This window comes from Vulpes lagopus, chromosome 8, assembly GCF_018345385.1.
Source record: "Vulpes lagopus strain Blue_001 chromosome 8, ASM1834538v1, whole genome shotgun sequence".
Classification (NCBI taxonomy): domain Eukaryota; kingdom Metazoa; phylum Chordata; class Mammalia; order Carnivora; family Canidae; genus Vulpes; species Vulpes lagopus.
The window spans coordinates 12,635,971-12,652,485 of NC_054831.1; the positions used below are offsets into that span (position 1 = coordinate 12,635,971).

Here is a 16,515-nt window from a genome sequence, read left to right on the forward strand (position 1 = left end):
TTCTCTCTCTCTCTACTTCTTTCACTCTCTCATGCTCTCTCTCTCCCCATCTCCTTTCTCCCTGTCTCTCTCCATTATATCATCCAGTGTCTACCCTGAAGAAAGATCAACACAATTTGAGTGGATGTACTCCTTAAAACAAAGCACCTCCTTCGCCCAATATGTCTTTTTTTAAACATAGCTACAAAGGCACTTTGAAACACATCAAGAAACTTAATTCAACATAGAGTGGCAATAATAGTTACCCTAAGGAAAAGGTACCAGAAAAAATCAATTTAAAAGCCAATTTACTGTTTGACCTTAGTGAATTCATCTGAACTTCATTGCAACCAGTTAGAAGATTGATAAGAAATGATCAATAAAGACACAGGTTTCTGAAAACCTAAAATCCCCTACACTGGACTGTAACAATGAAAATCGTTGTATTGTAAGGAACATACTGCCTCTTTGGTGTTAACTATGTGAATCTAAGTTAAATGGATGAATTTCCTTTCATGGTATGTGATACAGCATAGTGTTTGCATAGTGTCAAAATGTCTTCAAACCTCTGTATACAGTAAATATCAAACTGACAAAAACTGATTTAAATAAGAGGCTGTGTTATATTTGTTTTAGAATCAGAGAAGCCTGGCTTGAGTTCCCAGAATCTGTAACTACTATCTCTACAAGTTTGGGCAACTTCTGCAAACTTCAATTACTTTATGTAGAAAATGAAGATAATCACAGAGGTGAGGTAAGAATTAAATAAAACATATTAAAAGCAGTTCAGTATCTAGCATGGAGTAAGCAATAAATCGTAACAGTCATTGTTAACATCATTATTGGTGATATTCCTATTATGATAAATTATAAACTTATTGTTAGTAATGACACAGGGCATCACTGTATGCATTTTGTGAGCTAAAATCTTTCCTGGCTGCTTTTTTTAAAAATACTTTATTTATTTATTCATGAGAAAGAGAGAGACAGAGAGGTAGAGACACAGGCAAAGGGAGAAGCAGGTTCCATGCAGGGAGCCTGATGTGGAACTCGACCTCAGGTCTCCAGGATCATGCCTTGCACTGAAGGTGGCGCTAAACTGCTGAGCCACCCAGGCTGTCGTCTGGCTGCTTTTATTTCATGTCCTAATCTTTTTTTCCCCCATCTTATAATTCTCACCCATTGCTAACACATGTTATCTTGATATACTTCATGCATTAATAAAAAGTTTTAATTTATTTTGCAACAAAGGGGAGTTTAAATAAATATGCAGATGGATAGACACAAATCATTACTATATAAATAATATACATATTGCAGTAATTTTGGACTTTGAATTACAAAATGTCACAAGATCTCATAAGTTTCTTGTTTTATGGTGATGGAAGAGAGGAAGGGGGAGCGTGGGTACACAAAGTGCATAGATTTTGCCGTTATTATATACAACAGTGCTAGGTGTACAGGAGGATTTCAATGAATGTGTGTTGAATAAATACATGAATGAAGTCAATGAATATTATTTAACACTTTCATGTGCAGAGCAATGGGCCAGACACCTTGGAGAATAAAAGATTTACAGCAAGCAAACCTAGCTCTCCTTTCCAAAACACATCATATAGTATTACAAGACAAACTCTAAAAATAAACAAATAAATAAATAAACGATTGTCAACTGATCGCATTTTAATGGAGCCTCAAAGACAATACAGTGTGTTTTTATGTAGCAGGGGGTGGACATGGGCTTCTGAGTGGTGGACATACCTTCCAACCGGGGGGATATCTGACAGACGCCTAATGCTACTACCAACAATGAAGATTCTGTGTAGCACTTGGACACTAATTTCTAAGGAACACTGTATACAGTTAGCACCACAGTCATAGAGACACGCAGCAACACCCCTGAGCTGCTCTAATGTAATCCTGGGGCACCTGGGTAGCTCAGTCAGGTAAGTGTCTGACTCTTGATTTCAGCTTAGGTCATGATCTAAGGGTCTTGAGATCAAGCTACTTGTTGGGCTCATGCTGCTTAAGGTTTTCTCTCCCTCTCCCTCTGCCCCTCCTCCCCCCCCCCCCCCCGTAGCACTCTCTTTCTCTTTAGAAAAATAATTTTTAAATAAATAAATAGTGTAACTGTTCTCACAGACTATTTACTTCTTCAGAGAGCAGATGGTCACCCAATCATAAAGAATTGATTTAACTAAAAGCTAGAACTTTCTTCTCACAGTAGCAAGTTTGCCAATGAAGTGTCTTTAAGTAACTGTTGAGTAGGGGTATGAAAATATACTTTTTTGTATTTTGTACTGTGAGTAAAATATTGTTTCTGGTGAAAATGACATAATTTCCAATGTATGGGACAGAGGTGATTCTCGAATATAGCTTTCTTGGGACCAGCTTCAGAATCTAGAACATTGTAGGGGAAGGAAGCAAAAAGGATAAAAATGAGGAGGAGGAGGGTGAACACGGAAAAAGTTGTCTGGTCCTGAAACTCAGGCTGATGAGATCAGAATCTCTAAGAGTGGACCCCAGACATCAGTAATAAATAAAATATCTTGAGGGAATGTAATACACTTCCATGGTTGAAAAGGGTACGGCCAGGGCAATGATTTAGGACAATGCTTCTCAAAACTTACTGAGCAAAAGAATCATCTGGATAGCTTACTGAAACAGATCCAAGAGCTCCAACCCCAAAGATCTATGTGTCTCAGCTCCAAAGATCCATCTAGGATGGAGTTTAAGGTTTTGCATTTCTAACCAATATCAAGATACTTCTATGCTGTCCACCTGTGAAGTACACTTTGAATACTTTAGTATTCAATACTTTAGTATTCAGTGCTTTAGTATTCAGTGCTTCAGAGTATGGTATTCATACTGGCTCCCTGAAAATAGGCAGAAAAGTGAGGCACTTAAGCGCTGTTGTTCAGGAGGTGGTCTACAGACGGGCAGCATCCATCAGCATCTCCAGGGACCCTCCTGAGATGCCAGATCTCAGACTCTGATGAATCAGAACTTGTATGTTCACAAGATCTGCAGGCGATAGACATATTCATTAAAGATTGAGAAACACTAATTCTCAATTTTGGCCACTCCGGAGTCACTTGAACACTTTCAAAATCTCACTAAACCCCTGGATGCCTTGTGGACAGTAGGAGTTTTTAGAAATTGCCAGCATGACTCTTCTGGGCAGCAAAGTTTGAGAAGCACGGCTCTTTTTCTTTTTAATAAATTTATTTTTTTATTGGTGTTCAATTTACCAACATACAGAATAACACCCAGTGCTCATCCCGTCAAGTGCCCCCCTCAGTGCCCGTCATCCATTCACCCCCACCGCCCGCCCTCCTCCCCTTCCACCACCCCTAGTTCGTTTCCCAGAGTTAGGAGTCTTCATGTTCTGTCTCCCTTTCTGATATTTCCCACACATCTCTTGATTTGATATTGTACAAAGTTTCCCATAAACATCTCCTCCTCCAATCTCCCAGTCTGTTACATTGCCTGACATTCCATTAATAGATACTCATTTGTACAAATTTATAAAAATCCTCTCAAATGCAAATGGCCATAGGAAGAAGGTGGTTGTTTTATCGGTCACTTCGCATCTTAGTGGTAACATAATTAGACTCTGAGATCACAAAGCTAGAAACAAACGAGTCTTACTGGTTGTTGGGAGAATAGAAGAGATGGTATAGATTATGGGGGTGCTTCTTGTCGTGAGCTGAGATGGATGAGCGTGTGAGCATTGACGATGTGGAGTATGATTAATTATTTCTTGTTCAACCCAGAAGTAGAGTGCCCACAGAGCACTGAGTGGCTGGAGGAGGGGGCTACGTGGTGGGAATAAATTGGATTTCTTTTAAGAAATGAACATGAAAAGAATTTGAGGTATTATAAAATTATAACAAATTACACTGAAATTGGAGATGTGGCTGAAGACGTAAGTGGTCGATGAAGTAGCCATTAGAAACTATTACAGGAGACTCTATCAGCACAAATGCACTTTTTTTGTGAGCTTGCTGAGCTCAGAAACCTTGTTTTATATATTTCGGGTCCTCCTTGATGTTTTAGTTATTGATACCCTAGTGACGTTGACCACCCTCACTTGCTCCCTATTTAAACTAGATCAGTTCCAGAGGCGTGATTGATTAAATGATCATAGCAAATACTCACACAGTAAACATTTTGTTTACATACACAGATCTAAGACGGTTGGATTTTTTTTGTCTTTCTTCAACGCCTCCAGCATACTTGAGAGACATGCTGAGTCATTTAATGGGGATTAGGTGCATATCGAAGAAAGAAAAACGTCTTACTTAAGGGCTCATCTGTTTGAGGCAGAAGCCAAGTGGTGATTGAGAACAACTGGAGGTCACATAACTAAATCCAAGCGTCCAGGTCCTCACTACTCACTCACGTCGATCTTCCACATGCAACATCAGAGATAGCTTCTGAAGCTGAAAAATGTGTGTGCTTTTCTTTGAAGGATTCTTACGAATCTTGTTTCTTGGTGAATAAATACCAGCAATGACAAAGTCAACTAATTTAAACTATTGCTTTTATTATAATTACACGGGAGCACAAATAAATAAGCACAAAAGTATTGTAAAATATTGCCAATGCACTAAAGAAAACAAATTGTTTTCAAACAACATCTGGTTACTTCAGTAGTATCAAAGTACATTTATAATTACATGTTACCTAAAAAAATCAAGTACAAAAATTAAGAGAAATTAAAACATCAGTGTTTATATTATTATGTATATAGAAAGGGCTAACAACACGTGAATAGAGAAATCTGTTAGCTAATGCTTATTTGCACAATTTTTCAGGCACATACCTGACATTTTTAATGAGTTATGAAAAATGTAATATGACATTCAGATTCTTAGATACGGTAAACATGTTATGTTGGAATGGATGTTAAATGGTTTCTTTTAAAAACCCTGTCTTTTAAAAATGTAGTGCCATTATCCACTAAAAAACATATTATTTTATATCATTTCTTCAATAGCTATTTGTTTTAATTTCTTGAAAAGAGCAAGAAAGTAAACGTACAATTGCTAAATACGTAAACACATTTTTAGTGCAAGATAACAAGACCTGTGACTTTACTGTGCTTTTTTTTTTATAATCACAGTGCACTTTACACCAATTGCTACACTATAAATGTTAACTCAAGGAGTTCCAAACAAAAGTAGTGCATACTAAACATTTTCATATATATTATATACAGTATGTATACTGTATGTGGGTGTATACACTTGTAAATGTAGATGCTTTTAGGGTGGGCAAACCCAGTCATATTTGGGAACAACTGAACACTTGAAAAAGATCTTCATATATTTTTGTTTGAGATAAATCCAACAATATTTCTGTAAATGTGTTTCCCCTTAAATTTGAAACTTTGTGATATTTAAAGGGAAATGTAATCAGACTTTTTTTTTCAGATTACACACATTTTGCTACAATGTGATTGACCCAAATATCAAAGGGTTTTTAAATCAATCCAAACAACAAGCCACAATGTTCAAGTCCAACATGGCAAACGTGTTATCCTTTTACTGAGTTACATAGACAGCAGTACATATCCTATGTGTACATATAGAATCTTATACATAAACATATTTTATACTTAGACATTAACTTTAATATGTTTTAGTATTTTATTTTGACTGTACACTTGACCTGGAAAAAAAGAGAGAATACCATATATAAACACAGAAGAGATGTCAAACACGTGACATTGTATATCTTCTTAGAAATAATTGGCTTTGTTTTGACATTTTAATGATTGCATAACTAAGCTCCTTGAAGGCAGGGACCATATCTTTTTGAGTATTCAATTCCAATGCTTCACAAATTTTTAAAAAATAACTAATAGATAAGTTTCTCAACAATGAACTGTTAATCATAAATTAATAAATTGTCCACATTCTACAATTAGCGATCTATTTTCTCACTGAGGGAAGATGTAGTGAGTTAATCTTAAATATTATAGGTACCGTTTTTCTTTAGTTCCATTTAAATTTGGGGCACAATGTATTATGAATTGTTATTCTATTATACTTCTATTCCTCTGAAAGGGTAAACTTTCTCATCTCAGATTATCTACTGCTTAAATTACAGGTATTTTTTTTTTTTTATTTCAAAGGTAGCCATAATAAGTTTACAAGCTCTTTTCTATTTTAGGGAAGTGACTCACTTTAACATATAAGGGATATTAAAATTGGATTGTTAATGTGCACTCTTTTCATGTCTTAATTAAAACACTAACCCAAAAAGGTTGTTTAGCTTTATTGACTTGATTCCTAAACTTGCTCAGAGTCAAATCAAATTATATGTGAGGACGAGGCCTAAGCCAGAGTGTAATAAGAAAAATGTTTCTGTATTCTCTAGAAGCATTCAAGGAAATGATTTGGAACCTCCATGTCTGAAGTCCCATTGTCACTATTTTGAAATGGGAAGTTGTGTCTCATTGTATCCAGACAATTTCCGGATACTGGAATGTCTATAGTCTTTGAAACTACAAATGTGAACCTCTTAATGTTTTGTTTTGCTTCACTTTCCCAAATATTTTGTATGGGTGGACAATAACCTTCACTTACACAAATCGATCACTCACTCCAAACTTGCTTCCACAGCATGAATACGGGGAAAGAGAGCAACGTTCACATGAAGAACTACCGTGACAGCTCACAGGACTGGCTTCTGGCATTGAACAGAATTGCAGGATCTCCTTTCCATCGATTCTAAAGAAATTTGTCTCTTGTGTGCTAAGAAGTTTTTCCCATATGAAAGCATCTTACTGACAGCCAATAAAATTCTATTTCTGTAGAATTTGTTGTGAAAAGACCATTTCTCACAGGCATGTGCTCTTCCCACCCGATAACCATGCCATGATACCATTTGTTCTTTGGCACTACTAAAAAATATGAGCTTTATCTTTCCATAGTGTTCTGGCTGTCAAAGGAACGTTTTATCATCCAACCAAACTCATAGATTGAAGTGTCCTGATTGACTGCCACCAGAGAATAAGCCGATTTTTCTCTCTATCCTAATGACCTCTTTTTCTCCATATAAAGAAACACAATGCAAAGAGAAAGTGAATTATAGAATGGCTGTCACCATGTGGGCGAAGCCTCAATGGACAGTGGTTTAGGCACCGAATAAAAGTTATTGAGTAATATTAGGGAAGCCACTTTTCCGGATCTTTCAATTACCTCTCATTGAAAGGAAGATTTGGAGAAATTAAACAGAAATGGTTGCCTAAGGTCAGATTTTCAAACAAGCTGCCTTCTCAGAAAATAATTTCCTTGGAAAAAAAAAAAAAGAGTGCATGAAACCTGGCAACAACATGAGTTTGGCAGACCAAATGGGAATGACTGAATCCAACACAAATCATTTCAGTACCTCTGTTTCCTTCTTGACAAGTGGCCAGCATTAAAAAATATCTTCTGCTTTATTCAGAGAGATATGGGAAAAGATTGGCATCTGAAAAACACACTTGGATATGTGACCTAAATATAAATCTCAAAGGAATTATCCAATCATTACCATACTGAGCTTGAAAATACATGTACATACACCAAGATCATTCTCAAGATGCTGAGAATTCATGTCTCACACCTGATTAGACTGGCTCGAGTATAGGTGGTCATAATAAGTTCAAACAGGCTACTATCCTGGGTCCTATGCACATTTTATTTCCATTCTGATTCTATCTTATCACATTTTCATTACTCTTAGATTGGTAATCCATTGATTGTTGGGATTGAAACATAATCTCTAGTAAAACATGGCAGTAAGATTTATTCAAGCTACTTAAGATCTCTCCATGATTTCCTGTACTTGTGATCCTGCTTCTTCTTCTTCTTCTATTTTTTTTTTAACCACCTCAGTTATATAAGCAAAACCTAAAACCTCAGTAAGCATTTTATGTATACAGTTCTCCTGCTGGGTACTCATTCACACAAAAACAACAGATACACATGCTCCCACTTACCCTTTTTCCTTATTCTTTCAGAATTCTAATTGGACATCAAAATATACATTGATTATAAAAGATTAAAAAATTATTTTATAACATTTCAAAGGCTTGAAAGGAACTATTACTGATAAAGCATCACTAGGTTTTTAGCAATATAGATTACAAAAATCCCCTCACTCCTGTTATATTTGGTTTTATTGAGCAGCACTGTGCTATTGCTGTCAAAACCCTTAGAAGAAAAGCCACTATGACAATGACTTCAAACACATACCTTTTCTCTCAGAAATATAATACTAAATTGATTGTTAAAGAAGAAATCACATACTGTCAATTTTAGGAAGCATAAATAGTAATTTAAATATACAAAATATATGAGATAGTTTCCTTTTTATCCATCCGTGGCAATATTTATATGCAACTAACAAGTTATTCTTAAAAGATATATAGGATTTGTTTAACTTAAACTTTACCACCACATAAAATCGAATCCACCCCATCCATCCCCTGTCCCCTGCATTTCCTGTTTCTTCCTTGAAACAAAATAAAATAAACAAGTGGTCATAATTCTTTGGTCATGGTGTCATAATCAGCAAGAATGGATGTGATGGTCATGCACAGAAGATTACGACCCAAAAATGTGGTAATAACTAGTTTGAAAAACTTAAGAAATACTAATTCATTAATGGACCTAAATTTTGAGAAAAAATTGGCGTTTAGTGTACTAAAATATGTAAACGTATCTGTCTGAATGTTTATTTCTCATTTTCTAGGGGAAACAAACATACACATGAAAAGTTACTTAAACGCAGTGATGGCAGCGGCTATAAAGCCACTGGTCCCACTTTCTTGAAAGCAGTCGTGCTATTTAGCTTTTGATTCCTTGTTCCTTCCATTGTCACAGTGAACCCTGGTCTCCTCCAATCAGATCCATGATGCAAGGACACAAGTCCTGAAAGTCATTTCTGAAGGAAATGTTTTCTGCTGGGATATCCAAATATATCCTAATAACTTTCTCTGGAGTCTGACTAACCATTGCTTAGTATAAACAAGACAATATTGAAGAGAAATTCTTATAAAGCCAATGTAGCAAAAATATTGGCATTGATGTAATGTGGACGTCCAAATTATGCATCACATTTGCATTCATTTCCCATCAAACCCTTAAAAACCTACAAAGCAACAGATGGTCTTAACGAATATGATACTTGACTTCTACATTACTAGCACCAGATCATATATTATGTGATCGAACATGATTTATAGCTGCGAGCTCTCATACAGAAGCCAAATGTGGACAGAAAAAAAAATAACATCTTGAATGCAAAAATCAATAATAAAAGGCATCAAGGGATTACATATAAAAGAGATAACAAACCAGTTAATACCGAAATTATATCATATAGTAAAACTCTGGATATTTCTGTAATTTATATACGTTTCATGTGTATAATTTCAGGTGTCACCCATAAACTAGTAAAATATTTACATCTTAATATCTTTTGGATTCAAAATAATCCGGGATAAATCAGTGTCTTAATTGCAAGGATACAATTAATATACATTTTTATCTTGAACTTGCCATGAGTAGGCACAGCTTCCCATGGGTTTTCCAAGGGAAGCACTGGCATTCCATTCCGACAGAGAAGATATGTAACAGGTACTTATCGCATGACTGAGCCGACCTCCCTCTTCATGTAAAGTGATGCGGAGCTCACGCCATCCTGTGCACAGTCATATGGCAGTGTCCCAGAACACCGTTTGCTGCTTAGAATAGGGTGGAGGGCTGTACTTCTTCGCCCCTGCATTCTTCTTCCAGCTGGGCAGGATAGGCATGCTATCCTGTTTGCAAAGTCCCTTTTCCGTTTTCTGTCTAGCTTTTATTTCCTTGCACAAGCAACGCTTTTTCTCAATCATCTCAAGCATTGTATGGTCTCCATGAAACCACTGCATGCATGCCACCTAGCAAAAAAGAAAGAGTGAATACAGAAGCAAAAAACTGTAATGAAAGCATTTTTTTTTTTGCGCTGTGCTAGTAGTTGTTTCAAAAAAAAAATGTCAGCTGTTCCTATATCTTTGTAACTTTCATAAAGCGAAAAAGTATGGGAACTATAAATAAATTTTGTACTTCAGTAAACTTTGTGATCTAAATCAACACTTATTTGGGCAAGACAGCTTTTCTAATATGTTTTAGGGGTTCACAAAATAGAGATAATCCTTTCTTATTTTTAAGCAATTTGCCTAGTCTTTACCTATTACCAATATGTCAATTCCATTGTCTCATAGGTCTCAATGTGTTGAAGTTCAATTATTGGAACTATTTTTTTTTTTTAGTGAGATCTAATATGAACGTGATATGTTTTGAAAACTTTAAAGAACATTTTTATTCTTGAAGTAAAACTTGGATTTGTTTATTAAAAAGCATTTGGAATTAACACTTTTAATTACCAAAATGGCTTCTATCAAAATGACTTTCTATGCACCCAATGTTTGCAATGTAAATGTTTAAATAATGTTTTGCAAAGAAATTTTTCCATGTTTTTCGATGCTTCAGCCAATGTCTGACTTAGAACCATTGGCCTGTGCCATCATACTGACCCAGGCCCAGTTAGTTCCAGCACTTCAGAGAAACAGATTTATCAGGTCAATTATGTACCAGGAGATGATTCAGAGCCGACAATATATTGACACACATACATATATTTCTAGACAGATGAACACTGCTCCCAGGTATATGTGGTCATGTCCCCTAACAACTGTTCTTTAGAACAGAACTACTGAGTTGAATCTGTCACACAAGGACAGCAATGTGATGGGGCCATGAATCCAGCATGGGGAAGCTTCCACTTTAATTGTCTGAGCAAATCTACTCTTGACTTTAAGGGTTAAAATAGCTCACCTGGAATCACTGAATTACATGTTACAATTTTAGTATAAAAATCAGAGCAAATACATAACATAATGCTTACTCTATACCAGATCCCATTCTAAGTACTTTGCGTGGTTTCATTTATTCATTCCTCACAATGATTATTCTTTAAAATATTTATTAACCCATAATTATGTAAAATGAGGTTTAGAGAGTTGTAGTAACTTGCTTAAGCTTACCGAGCCAGCAAATGGCAGAGTCGGGATTGGATCCCAAGAATTCATTTCTAACGCTGTCCTTTTAACAACTACATTATACTGACTTTCAGTGTGTATTTAGAAGTGGAAAGGATTGAGAAGATGAATTACTACAATACCCTCAATATAGGATGAGGAAGCTAAAACTTCAAGAAATTACATATGTTGCCCAAAGCCAGGCAGGTAAGTTTCTGGCATTCTGGCATGAACAAGGCAAGAATGAATTCTCATGATTCCTAATCCTTTATGGAGTGGGTAGGGTCTAGAGGTAGAAGACAAGAATTCGAAGCCTGAATGTGTCAGAAATCTCCCAGTCACTGCACTTCTTGGTTTCTTTATCTGAATAACCAAACTGGTAATATCTCAATTTTAGAAGTTGATGCAAGGATTAAATTGGATAATGAAGGTGAAGTCATTTTTAAAACACTAAACCATTGCCCAATTATCATTAGTGTAATACAAATACCTAGGAGTTTTGCATGTCTGCCTCTGTCACACATGTGCAAAGAGCTCTTTATGTTACGGTAAATCCTCCCAGCCACTCTGAAAGCTTGGATTTATCTTCACAGTACAAGTGTGAAAGCAGAGTCTCAGAAAGTTCAAGAAACTAGATCAAGGTCACAGCTTACTACATGTGATACAGACCCCTATCAAACTTAGATCTGTCTGATTCCACAGTGAATGTTCTTTCTACTATGTCTCCTGATATTACTGATTATAACCTAGAAATTATAGTGATAGTTATTGCTGTAGTTACTGCCATTTCTAGGAACTACTCAAAAAATGTGAATACATTTATAGCTTTATGAGGGAATAAATAGTGCGTATCAAATAAATCCAAATCAGTGGCATGGACTTGGAGTCCAGAAGATGGCATTCTTAGATAAATATCTCTTGTATGTGCCTAACTTGATAGAAAGTTCCTTAAAAAAATGAGCTGTTTTATGGCCATGGGTGTTTGCTTTTTATTTTTTTATTTTTTTTTTGGGGTGTTTGCTTTTTAAATGAAAGCCTAGATGTTTGTTAAATTATTCCAGCGAATAGGTTTTTGTCCCAATATAACACTGCCAAAGTGGCTCGGAAATCTTTCAAGAGATTTCTTATAATCCATGCAATAAAAATACAGTAAGTCTATTTTGGTGGAAATACAAGCAAAATTTATTGAGTGACTATAAACTCTTAAAGTGGAATTTATAACACAGAATTCTCGGAGGGTAGGCCCCAAATTTTATCCATCAGCAGCCCCAGCATGCAGAACAGAATCATTAAGTTCTTGATAAATTTTTATGAATGAATAGAAGCCACCATCATTGAACAGTTTTTGTTAATTCTTAGAAAGCTCACCAAATAATTTTCTTCTTAAGTAAAATCTCACTGGATTTTACACATTCCAACAAAATTGCAAAACCTCCAATCTTCTTTCAGGTAAGATATTTACAGCATCACTTTGATATTTGCATTGTATTTACTTTTCCACACAAACCGTAAATCATTTATTACTTAATTTTCTTTAAGAGTGTGAATCAGTACATGTCACTGCAAAATAATAATTCTCCTAGATTGCTCTAACAACAGTATCTCCAATATATTTCATAGTAGTCATTACATTTCATGTATGTATAACTGTATTACATTGTCCACAAGTATATGTTTTCTGTCAACTAGAAGTTTGTACTATATGAGTGTGTTAATTTAAGAATAATCCATTCTTTAAAAACATATAAAAAATAAAAGTCTAAGAATAAAGAATTATAAAGTATGATTTCCATATTCTTTACATTTTCATTTTAAAATAGATAAACGTCCATTTGATTGATATAATAGTTTAAAATATTCATAGAAGAAAATCAACCCCTTTTTTCAGACTGACTCCATAATATTAATCTATTTTCTTTTGGTTGTCAATACAAATTTTGTGAGAAAGCATTGGTCAATACATGAAGGAAGGCTAGATATTCTAAGAGAGTTTAAATACAGGTTATTAGAAAATAACCATTTTTTTAAAATTTCAATATTTTAATAAATCTGTTGAAGAGTGCTATGGAATCATCTCATGTGAAGCTGTTATCGAGCATTTTTTTTCTCTCTTAAGACACCCAAGAAAGTTATTACTATATTAATATGAGATAAATGCTTGCTGAATGTGATTCACTTGAGGGAAGACAAATGTACTTCCCACGTTTACTTTTATAGAGCTTCTGTTTTTCAATATTTCTTTCTGGAGGGTGCATGCTCTTTTTAATTCCCAGAATTATTTTTTTAATATTTTATTTATTTATTAATGAGAGACACACACAGATTGAGGCAGAGACACAGGCAGAGGGAGAAGCAGGCTCCATGCAGGGAGCCCTATATGGGACTTGATCCCGGGACTCAGCCCTGGGCCGAAGGCAGGCACTAAACCGCTGAACCACCCGGGCTGCCCTAATTCACAGAATTAAACTCCAATGTTACCACTATGGCCACTTATGTGGCAAAATGTTTCCCTCTAAAACAAGTCAAAAATTACTTTCATTCTGACAGTAAGATGCCTCAATTTGTTTGTCTCTACATAACAAATAGGATGGTAAATAATTATATGCAGCGTGTTAAGAATACTACCCATGAAATATTTCATGACTTTGCTGTGTTTTTGTTTTATCACCAAATTCTTCTAAGCTTTTTAAAATGTGGCTATAAAATTCCATTTCACTTCCTAGAGTCAAAGGAACTCCAGGATCTGATTTACAGCAAGCATGCATTGGGAGACAATTGCTCAATTGATATGAATACAGTTACCTGTCTCGGACAAGCTTTTCATATTAACATGATTCAACAGAGGTAATATTCTTGGCTGAAAAGCTGATGGAGATAAAATCAAGGGAAGCTCTTCCTCAAGGAGGTGAAACGTAAGTCCCCATCCCTTATGTTCCAGTTACACACGGTGACTTCTTTCCAGAGAGTTCAGTATGGGGGTAGGGGGGGAGTAACTTCACAGTGGAGAGCCTCCCAGACACTACAGACACCACACCAAGTGATTGATGGTGCTAAGTGATGTCCATAGCACGGACCCTTGATATGAGGTGATGAGAAAGGCCTCTGTGTTCCTCCTCCCCAAAACCCATAATCCCAAACTAATCGTGAGAAAAACACCGGGCAAACCCAAATTGAGAAATATTCTACCAAATATCAGTCCAGAAATCCTCAAAACGGTCAAGATCATCCAAAATAGGGAAAGTCTGAGAAATTATCATAGTCTAGAGAATGTACATGAGATATGACAACTGACATTGACTAATCTGGTATTGTGGAAGGGATCCTGAAGCAGATAGATAAGAGATAAGAAAATCTAAACAATGAATGGGCTTTAAACATAACTGTTTCAACATTGACTCATTCATTGTGATAAATGCACCATAGCAATGTAAGATATTAACAAAGGGGGAAATTTGGTGTGGGTTAAACAGGAACCTTCTGCACATTCTTTGCAGCTTCTCTGTAAATTTACACCTGTTCTAAAGTTCAAAAGATATATTTTGAAGATATATACTTGAAGAGACCACATTCTTTCCAAATCCTAGTTGTAACTTATCTTTCACTCTTTAGATGGAAGCAACATCTAAATGATATAATGAAGAGTTCACAGCCTTGACTGGGATCCTCATTGTTGCATGACATTGAAAAGTCATGTATGCCTGTGAACTTGTATGCACTTCCTCTACACTTTATACACACACACACACACATATATACACACACACATATATATAAAACTCATATACATATATATTTATATATTAATATATACTATATATATTTTATGTATACATTATGTGTATTGCTACATGTGTCATAATCCACATGGCTGTAGGAGGCAGTGAACTAAATAAAACTGGCAATTGGATTGGGAAACTGAAGTACCAGAGACTCCTAAAGATCGTAATTACTAATCCTTCAATACATGAAGACTAACATAAATGTCAAGGAGCCTTTAATTTCCCTCAATCATTACTTTCTCTAGGAAATAACTAAATACTTCCTGATATTGAGTATATTTCACCCAAAGAACAAAGGAATGATAATATTGCTCAATAATACATCTTCATACTATTTATTTAAAATATTCAGCTGCCAAAATATGTAAACCATAAAGAGATAAAAATATTCTAACCTAAGCGCTTCAACACTAACATTTCACCAGTAAAAATGATGCCAGAATAAAATTGATAGAAGCAGGCATATCTCTATTGATTTGATTTTTGTGCCTCGTGAGTTAGTGTGTAAAAAAAAAAAAAAAAAATACCAAAGACTTAAGGCAAAGCAATGTCAGGCAAGTGCCTTGTTGGCCTCAAAATTAAATTTAACTCTTGTGAATAAAATTTAATTTCTTAAACAATAGACCTAGCACCAATACTAATTTTCAGTCACTCCCAGGGTGGGGGTGGGGAATGTTCCATGCTCTTCTCTCTGTGTTAATTTCTCCAGCCACATTATGAGAAATCATTTCCAACACAGGGAATATAAGATTTAACCTGGCTGAGAAAGAAGTCAGAGTCACCAAATTTCTTTGAATTTTCTCTTTGCGCTGCAGAAAATTTCTCTGGGAGAGCATGGATAGCCTTAGTGGGGCAACAAGGAAGAACAAGCATGAAGGCTGGCTGGTGAGATTTGAGAAAGGAAAGCTAATTCTTCAGGAATTATGGGGCACAGTGAGTCCCCTGCATCTGTGCAGTCCCTATCCTTAGGTACCATGAAGTCAGCCAGAGGTGTTAATGAAACTAACATTGAAACTGTTCTTCCTCTCCCATGTAGTGGGGAAAGAGATTGATATTTTGGTAACAAAACTTACATAAAAAATAAACATGTAAGTAATGAGGTATATCTTCAGGATAATGGACAGGGGTTGGCAAAATGCAACCCATTTCCCAAATACAGCCTACTTCCTTGTTTTTGTACAGCCCATGAGCAATAATTTCCATTTTACCATTTTTAAGTAGTTGGAAAAAAAAAACCAAAAGAATATTTTGTGACACCTGAAAATTATATGAAATTCAAACATCAGTGTGTACAACGTTTTAGCTGGCACACAGACATGCCCGTTTGTGGAGGTATTGTCTATGGCAGCTTTCATGTTATAAAGTAGAGTTACATAGTTAATGACAGAGACCACGTATTCCACAAAGTCTAAAATATATACTGTCTGCCCCCTTACAGAAACATTTTGCTAACCTGCTAAGTAAGTGGCCAATTAGCTCTTGAAATATGTATATTTTAGAATTGTCTAATAGAAGACCAAAAAAGATAATGTTAATATTGATGGTATAAAAAGGGCTATAAAACAAGTCAAGAGCATTGATTCATAAGTGCTCACAATATTTTTCATATCAAGTTTGGCTCATTAGATTTGAAGTCAGCTCTGACAATTAGTTTAAAGAAATTATTTGAGTATATCAGCT

The 16,515-nt window shown here is 35.5% G+C and overlaps 1 protein-coding gene across 1 annotated transcript in view; it reads right to left on the bottom strand.

Moving 5' to 3' along the window:
• Positions 1-9,688: 9,688 nt before the first annotated feature.
• The window catches only part of NYAP2 (neuronal tyrosine-phosphorylated phosphoinositide-3-kinase adaptor 2), a 255,854-nt gene continuing 249,027 nt past the window's right edge, over positions 9,689-16,515 (bottom strand). Inside the window, exon 7 of the mRNA XM_041767334.1 lies at positions 9,689-9,916. Within this exon, the coding sequence (XP_041623268.1) occupies positions 9,689-9,916 (228 nt within the window). The remainder of the gene's footprint in view (positions 9,917-16,515) is intronic.